A 9,404-nucleotide genomic window follows, 5' to 3' on the forward strand; every position below is an offset into this window, starting at 1 on the left:
GAAATAATCACAAAACCATTCCATAATTAAATCAGAATAAAATAAAAAAATAATTTTCACATCATATGCCCATTACTGAGAACTAAATTCTCAAAAAAAAAAAACAACAATCTACGCAAATTGGGTAGAACTGATTATGCCCATTTGCACAGGTTCAAATCAGGTCTGATTTGGTTCAAGAATTAAACCTAGCTCTGATACCACTGAAGGGAAGGGAGATCCATCATATGGATGGTCGAACCTTGCAAGTAGGTTGGGCAAAATTTTAAAATTTTTCTTTCTCCCTTCCGGGAATCCTATTCACTGATTTAGAAAAACTGCATTTTTCAAGGTTCATTGTTGAAACAAGCCAGACCAGATCTGAAACCAAAATTAAGCAAGTAGGAAAATACCTGATACGGAATAATAGTAACTCCCAACATAGGTGTTCACGCCCAAAGAGTTGACCAAAACCCGCCTCCACTGAAGATGACACAGCGTATGATGAGACATGATCAACAAAGTGGTTCTTCAACAAGAAACAATATCAATAATTATTCTTGATCAGATCCAAGAGTGGAGATCGAACTAGGTAGGGGCGGTAAGAACTAGGGAAGAATTATGCAGATTGTTAGTGTGTTTAAACTGGTGAATTCGCCCCCTATTTATAGCCTTCTTTGGATCAACTTCCTAATCCAATTAGGAAAGAGTTTCTTGATCCATATCTGATATTTGGATCTGGACTCTTAAATGAATAAGACATATCTTATCCTTAAGCTAATTCTGATCAGGTTATAAATTAGATTTCACCCCCTTTTAATTAACTGACTTAAGCCCAGTTCAAAATGGGCTTTAGGCCCATTTAGTCGCATAGCTCACTTTTCCTTTAAATGCTGGCTAACTTGGCTCTCTTTGTATGGCATTGGACCCTAGCATTGATCTATACATCAGCCACATGGGTTTAGCCTAGTCTTTGTTACAAGGTCTGGTCGAATTCACTGTTGAACACATTGAACCCCTGAGTCCATCAGTATGGACTCTTAATGGGCCCAACATTTACACTAAATGGTCCTTTGGCCTATCCACCTTATGAAGGCCCAAGGACTGTGGACAGATTCAAGATTAGCCCATCAGGTATTACCCTTAATGGTCTTACACTTAACCTCTCAGCCCATAATGATCAAAACACTGTCCGACAAGAGAGGACCTCTCCCTTGGTTGCAAGGTACAATATTGCTCTCTCTACTCACATGGATCCCGGGAATTAAAACCTTTTGCAAACAATTTGTGAAACCATAATATATAAGTATATCTCTATATAAATATATTTTGCAAAACAATTTTCAACAAGTTTAAAATCAACAGCCGACAATTTAGGTTTCCATCAAAGAGAGTGCATTCCCCGATCATTCACTTTGTCCAACAAAGGGGCTGATCCTATCACTATGATCACCCACTCAGGTGAATTCTCGGACTGTCCCAACATACCTAAGTTTTGACCCCCTCTAAGGATCTCACTGATTGGCATATCAAAGACAACCCAATCCAACACCTAGTGCAGTACCATAATCGAGTCTAAGGGTCAGGTGCAACATTCCAGTTTTGCCCATTTATCTCCAAGGTCTAGGGCAATACTGAAATTTGGTCTGGTTCAGGGTTTCAAGAAAACCCACATTGCATGTACATCAGGTCTCACCTTGGCAGCGAAGACAAGCCACTTCAACCCACTTGGCGGCACATCAGTGTTAGCCTTGGCAGGATAAATCTCCTCAGATTTATCCAATAGTTGTGAAGATTCTAAACTAACACGAATCTCATAAGTGTCTAGTTTAAGGGTATTACACAAAAACACACCAATATAACATGAATCAAATATGTACTTTATTCATTTACAATAAATGTCATAATGTACATCAAGCTAATTGGAGCTAAGGGCATGCACTATCTAACAAATTGGATGTTTTGTTTGTTTTCATGCGTATTAGACTTGTATTAGGGGCATATCATGGTGTATCGGGGCGTATCGGGAGCGTATCGGGGGTTTATCGTGACGTATTGGTAGCGTATCGACGAAAAAGATATGGCCAAAAACTAAAAAAAAAAATTAAAGGGGGAAAGCAAGCTTTTTTCCCCGAAATAAGCCTTTTTTTACCCCCAAATGACTTTAAAACTCCAAACTTCATTCCAAGAGTGCTAGATTTGCAAAATTTTGTGAGAAATAAGTGTGAATCGTTAATTTTTTCAAAGATTTTTCAAATTTTGAAAAAATATGGAAAAAATAGGTATTTTTTCAATCTTTTATAATATCTTGTGATTTCTTATTTTTCTTCAATGTTTAAATTTATGTTGATCTACATTTCTTACATTCAAAATCACATGTGCTATCAATAGATTTATGGAAATTTCAGGAAAATGTTTGGGGAAAATATAAATTAACAAAAAAATTGAAAATGTAAGTTTTTTCTCTACCTATAAAGACTAAATATGTTTTAGATCTATGTATTTATCTATCATATCCATAGAGCAATTGAAATTTCTTCTTTAATTTTTTTGATTTTTTATATTTTTAGAACTAAAAAATAATAATAATTAATTATATTTCATCATTTGATCATAACAATTGAATATATTATAATTCTATGGATGATCTATCATATCCATAGACCAATTGAAATTTCTTCTTTAATAATTATTTTTAATTTTTTAGAATTAAAAAATAAATAAATAATTAATTATGTTTTATCATTTGATCATAATGATTGAATATATTATAATTCTATGGATGATTTATCATATCCACAATTGAAATTTCTTCTTTAATAACTATTTTTTATATATTATATAATGTTTATTTATTTTTTATAATTTTTGGAAATGAATAGTAAATAATAATTATTTAAACAATAAATAATTATTAATTATATTTTCACATAAAAGTTGTGTCAATGCATGCTTTATGATTGGATAGGAGAGTTGGGTTTTTCTCATCTCATAAAACATTAAAACTTAAGAATTATAATTTATAAATTATAGTTGAGCATAGGATTTTTAATGAAATTATAATTAGCTATAATATATTTCTTCATAAGACCATTAAAATATATTAATTTAATGTATATACACCTCATTGAGGTCTTATATTTAGTGTTGTTGATGTATTTTTATGATTTATTAAAGTATTTATAATGTTTCCAAGCGTATCTATGTGTATCTTAGTTTTTCTCCGATACACGTGTATTCAGGGCATATCCAGATGCGTATCTTAAAATTGCCTTTCTGATACACTTGATGTTTCCGATACTTTAAACCATGGATTGATGCAATGATGTCTCAGGTTGCATAACAAGTGCATGATGGGGTTCCTAAGCTAATGCTAGTTGTGCTCTATGTAGTGTTGATTTTTTATTACTTCATGTTGCAAATGTATGCATTTGTTGTGTTCAAGGATTACTGTAGTGCAATATTGCTGTAGTGGAATTGCACGGCTCAGTTTGGAAGGAGTACAAATACAAATATATACAGTACAAAACCTAAACCATGTATTTTGTATTATTACATATTTGTATTTGTACTCCTTCCAAACTGAGACGTAAGAGTATTCCTTTTAGGTTGTGCTATAATGTAAGCATGTTGTGGCTGTGTTTGAATGCCCTTCAACGCAGTCTTCATTGTGTATGTGAGGAATTTGGGCTTGTGGTGCAATGAAAGCGTGTTATTATTTAAGTGCAGTTTCCATAGTGCCCAAATCTATGTACTTACATTTGGCTATTTTGCAGTGAGCTCAATCTACATCACAGTTCATTGATGGTCATATTATGAAGAGTTGAAGACCGAGTCTAACATAAGTCTTTTATTTCTTTTGTTTTGTAATTAAATACTATATGATGCACACCTTGTGGCCCAAGCTGCAAAGACTCATGCTGTTAACTTCTTTTCTTTTGATCACTATCAAGCATGGCTACCAAATGTTAAGGGCTTTGTAAAGGTTCAGTTCATTTAGACTATGTTTGGTTTGAAGAAAAAGGTAGGAAAAAGAAGGAAAAGGTAGGAAAATTCATACAAGGTTTATAAAGGTTTTCTACCTATCTTTTCTTTCCTTTTCCTACTTTTTCCTTCAGACGAAACACAGTTAATGTAATCCTTTTAGTATATAAAAAAAAAAGGTTGGGCTGGGCTAAGCACAGCTTAGCCCAAATCCTGTAGGATCCTATTTACCAAAAAAAATCTGGGTAAGACCTTGAGTCACAGGGCTAAGTCAAGCCCAATTCCTTCAAGCGAGTCTGCCAATTGGAACTATTGCATTAATGGATAATCGAGTCAATAATTTATAGACCTGTTCATGGGTCGGGTAGTCTGACAGGCTGATCTAGCTTGTGCCTAACATGATAACACATTTTTCTTTGTTTCTCCTCTTTTTCTTTCAAATTGAAGTGAGATTTTTCATTATTTTTGAATTTTGAAGTTTCTTAATATAAATAAATTAATTTCTTATTGAGTAAAAAAGAAAAAATCACTTTTTCTAATTTTATAATCGGACTTCAGCCTTTGGCCCGGGCTTAAGGCTTTATATGAGGGCTGGGCTTAGGCTCTAGACATAGGCCCAATGGTCGAATCCTGAACCCAACCGGCCCGGCCCGTAAACAGTATAATGGTCTTGTCCTTAGCGGATATTAAAAGCTACTATAATATGGAGCGGGTCCATCCGTATCCATACAGTCATAGGCCCCCTAGGCCCTACTACTAGAAAATGACACTCTGCAAATCGTCGCATACAGGCTACGTGGCTCTACACGCCACGTAAATGAACAACTGTCGGGCTTTTATTGGTGACGCACTTAATCAAGTTCCACCAATTGCTTAAATATTGGCTGAGATCCTCGCAATGAACCAAATACAGTCACAAGCTTTGCATTTCCAAACCCTAGCGGAGCGGGAATCTCTCTCTCTCTCTCTCTCTCCTTCTCTCTCTCTCTCCGAGACCTCTGCTGCACAACCTTCTGAGGAAATCGGAGATTTTCGGGCTGGATTTCGATAACGGATTCTGATTGGAGGTTTCAAGAGCTGCCTGATTTTGTCTTCATATCAGGCTACTTTTCGTTGATCAGGAGTTGCATGATCATCGGTGTTGGATGGCTTCTGCTTGCGTGAACAACATTGGAATATCGCCGGACAACTTCCTGGACTGTCCGCCGACCTATCCTTCGTACGGATGGCTCAGCCCTAGAATCTCTTTCAGCCGCGATTTCGCAGATGAAGAGGCAAAGATCGCCGCAGGTAAAACCCCATCTCCGGGTGAGAAACCTGTGAAACCTCTTGAAAAGGTAGATCCCGAAACTTCTGGCATGGATATCGGAGATTTTGAGTTCAGACTCGACGATCCGGTGACGATGCTTCCAGCTGACGAGCTGTTCTCTGATGGAAAGCTAGTGCCATTGCAACTCACTACGATGCGCCCTGCTGTTGCTTCAACAACGTCCGCGGAAGTTAGGTCGCCGGACACGGCGAAATCTCGTCGGAGAGATGAGGTTTCGTGTACGGATCCGTATCTTTTCTCCCCAAAGGCGCCGAGGTGTTCGAGCAGGTGGAAAGAGCTTCTGGGATTGAAGAAGCTTCAGAGCCACCAGCCTAAGCAGGAAGTTCAGAAAGTAACGTCTTCGTTCCCTTCGAAGATATCCAACGCTAGGTCTCTGAAGCATTTCCTCCATAGAAACCCTAAATCTTCTTCCTCTTTGGCCGGCGATTCATCATTGAGTCTTCCATTGCTAAGAGATTCCGATTCCGAGTCTGTTTCGATTTCCTCCCGCCTTTCGCTTTCTTCATCTTCCTCCGGGCCTGATCATGAAGATTTGCCGCGTCTTTCCCTAGATGCTGAGAAGCCCAACCCGAGCCAGGTTTTCAGAAATCCCCCTAGAGTGAGATTGGTGAAACCGACAAGGCCTGCTTGTGATAACCCTAGGCCGTTCACCCTCGACCATCCGCCGGCGAGGGTTGGAAGGAGCCCAATCCGCCGAGCACCGGATTCTACTACAATCCCAGCCAGAGGGGTCTCCGTCGACAGTCCACGGATGAATTCTTCAGGCAAAATCGTTTTCCAAAGCTTGGAGCGCAGCTCAAGCAGTCCAAGCAGCTTCAATGGGGGACCCAAAATCAAACACAGAGGAATGGAGAGATCCTACTCTGCAAACGTCAGGGTTACTCCTGTTCTTAACGTTCCAGTCTGTTCGCTTCGAGGCTCATCAAAGTCAGGCTCCGTATTCGGATTTGGTCAGTTGTTTTCTTCCCCTCAGAAGCGAGACGGCGGAAGCACTGCCAGAACTCATACGACTACCACCACCATAAACAACAGAAACCGCAATGATCGAAACTGATTTTGATCAAATGAAGAGAAGCGACGGTCGGTAACATTTTAAATTAACCTCTATTGTTGGGTCATATTTGCTTTACTGATTTTAGGTGTATATATGCAGGTCTTGTTCTGCTGCTAATGTAGCTTTGTAGTTTTTTGTTTACTCTTTCCAATTTATCAATCAGGAATTTGAGGGTTCTATCTGGTTTATGTAATTTTTCTTCACTTGTTCTGTTTTTTTCTGGGTTATTTATAGTTCTCTTCTTAGGAAATCGAAGAAAAAACTGTTCTTCTAATTAGGGTTTTGAAAATGGAGAGATATGATCCAGTTTTCACATGGGCATATTTCGTGTTTATCTTTCATGTTGATTGACTTGATTTGATTCCTTTCGTTTGCAGTTGAAGCGCATGATAGTCTTTAATTAGTGGGTTTCACTAAAGTGAGCATCTATGCCTTTCACGTACATTTTTTCGCTCTATTATGCTGTTTTTTGTTTTTTTATTTTGATAAGCGCTCGATTATGCTTTATCGGTAAGCCCTTTGGGCTGTGGGAAATGATGCGATTCAAAAACATATATCAGAGGCATCACTATTGTGTGAGCCATGCTGGATGTTTTTCGCACGTCAGTCTGATCCCAACACTCTCTGCTCTTTTGTTGTCACTCGTCGAGCCTTTTGTTGTCGTTATTGGTCGCATAAAGCCAATACCCAGCGTATTTTAGCTGGTTGCTAAAGTACGCAGGTCCCATTTCAGTTCTACACTTCTATCACTTTGGGAAGGGGGCGTAGGGGAGCGCTGAAAGGTATAGTTCTTTTTGGTCTTCCTTCGGGACCCGCTTGTTCAAACTTCAGATTTTCCAGTTCTTTTTTTTTTTGAAGTGCAGATTTTCGAGTTCTTTTTTTTTTTGAAGTGCAGATTTTCGAGTTCTTTTATCCAAGTTTATTATTATTTTATATGTTTGTGTTTGTTTGTGTTGGGTGGGGTTTGTTAATATGTGACAGCTTGTTCTGAATTTATTGGTTACTTGTGGCAGGATTCTTAAATTTGATAATATTATTATATTGATCTAACGGTGTAAACTATGAGCTGTAAAAAGAATATGGGTGTTTTTATTATTTTTATGGGTTACTGTCTTTTTCTGATTTTTAAAATGGGTTTTACAAGGGAAGAACGTGCTTATGGACGGTCGCGCTCTGAGGAGATTCTCTCAGTCCTCGTAAGCTAAAGCTACTTAAGCTGGCCAGTTTCTGTCTTTTTCTCTCTCCTGCAGTAGTGACTAGTGTGAAGAGCCCTGTATATTTAATTATATTTATATATACGTAAAAAGGCTTGGTCGCTGACATGAAATATTCCTGTACTTTTTTGTCCATCGCCCTTGAATTCACTATCGGGGGTTTCTTTGATGCAATGCAAGGACAGTGACTGATCCATCATATCACATCCGATGGGTCCCATGTTCCATCACCCGTCTGATCCTTTGTTCCCTTCTACGTGGTTATAGCTTATAGACGGTCTAGTGCTGATCTGTATTTCGCCATCACCAGCACTTAACATTATTATAAGCTAGATTTAATTCCAGGGCCTTTGACAAGTCTTTCTTTACTCTTTGTAAAGGAGAGATTATCCTACTGCGGCCCATATTTTATTATTGTTGTTCAGATGGGATCTGATCTGATGGTCCTGGAGTTGTGATCCAACCGTTTGATCTTCTGAATCGCGCCCTGGCATATGCTTATAGACGGTCTAGTGCTGGTCATTGCTTCTCCACCAGCACTTAAACATTATTATAATCAAGATTGAGAACTTGGGTCACTTCATCTTTCACAAGTTTCAAGTCTTTCTTCCTCTTCCCACTAAAGAGAGATTATCCACATGTGGCCCACATTCCCTGTTATTTTCAATTATTAATTTTTGGGGTCCTTTCTAGTGTCTTTAGAGCTTCAAATTGGGGTTCAGGTGGGATCCACGCTTCCTTGAATTCTGAATTTCTGATCGAGTATCATTAGCCCATTTCTCATCCTATCTCATCCTACTAAGAATAAAAGTATTTGGAACGACACCAAGCGTACATTAGAATGGCTTCTAAAATAGGGTTTGAGAAAGCAATGAAGTCTTGATGTCATGATACGCGCTTCGTATTGAATTTGGTTGGATTTGGTGGCCTTCTCTCTCTCTCGTTCCCCTCCGGGGGGGGGTTTTGTTTTTTTGGTAGACCAGACAGAGGCTTTGGTGGGCGAGTTTATTACTGTTAGAACTTTGTAATGAAATGGAATTGGGTAAATGATTTTTTCACTGTTTCACTTCTCCATCTTGCCAAGGCTAAGGTAAGAGCACAGAGCAAACGATGTCATTTCTCAAAGGGCTCTCAGCCGTCTGATTTGCTCGAGATTGAGGATTCGGTCCAGTATGTTTTCTAGTAGAGTTGATTAGTTTTAAACTAATGGGTGTGTCCTTGGGGTGGTCTTAACGTAAAAAATGGTTACTTTCAGACTTCATATGCAAATTGCAGTGCCAATGCCACAAAACTCACTTTACCGCTCTGCTATTAGGAAATGTAGTTTTTCCCACCCAAAGTACAAGAGGCAGGCTGCCATGATTCTTTGGGAAAACATTGGCTGTATGTAAAAAAGTCTGCCTGGGCTGCCACGTCTAGGTAAGGATTACATTTACTTTCCATTAGTTATAAGCTAAAGTTTTCCCTGTACAACATGTATTGGTGGGTGCGCAGATGTGTGTATATCCAAGCTGTTGACAAAGAACAAAAACCATTGCATTGGAAGGTTTTTTGGGGGATCTTAATTTGCCATGTAATTCATCACATCCTTTATTTTAGGATAAAATATATACACTTCTCCTGAGGCTTATTACAGCCATATGCCTCCCCTATGGATTATCAATCTCTGAAATTGAAAGCATTAGCTAATGCATTGACCCCTATGCCCATCAATTAATGTGAGAACCAACTAAAATAACCCCAAATTAATACAACTTTTAGGCTTCGTCTGCTTTTTGGCAAGTTATTTATTTGGGTAACCTAGTAAGTGCATTCACCATATTCACCATAAAATCTATTATTA

General features: G+C 38.3%; 1 protein-coding gene and 1 pseudogene across 2 annotated transcripts; both read left to right on the forward strand.

The window, feature by feature from the left end:
* Positions 1–4,863: 4,863 nt before the first annotated feature.
* Positions 4,864–7,791, forward strand: LOC104589883 (uncharacterized). 2 transcript variants are annotated; one of them, XM_010248335.3, is made up of 2 exons: positions 4,864–6,373; positions 7,497–7,791. In XM_010248335.3, the coding sequence occupies exon 1, from the start codon at positions 5,109–5,111 to the stop codon at positions 6,345–6,347; it is 1,239 nt and encodes a 412-aa protein (XP_010246637.1). In that variant the 5' UTR covers positions 4,864–5,108; the 3' UTR covers positions 6,348–6,373; positions 7,497–7,791. The 2 variants fall into 2 exon arrangements, with proteins under 2 accessions (XP_010246637.1, XP_010246636.1); XM_010248334.3 differs by having other exon boundaries at positions 4,872–6,373; positions 7,492–7,791.
* LOC148790388 (small nucleolar RNA Z122) lies at positions 6,873–6,966 on the forward strand (annotated as a pseudogene).
* Positions 7,792–9,404: the final 1,613 nt, after the last annotated feature.

This window comes from Nelumbo nucifera, chromosome 7 (assembly GCF_055504915.1).
Source record: "Nelumbo nucifera cultivar China Antique chromosome 7, China Antique-T2T, whole genome shotgun sequence".
Classification (NCBI taxonomy): Eukaryota; Viridiplantae; Streptophyta; class Magnoliopsida; order Proteales; family Nelumbonaceae; genus Nelumbo; species Nelumbo nucifera.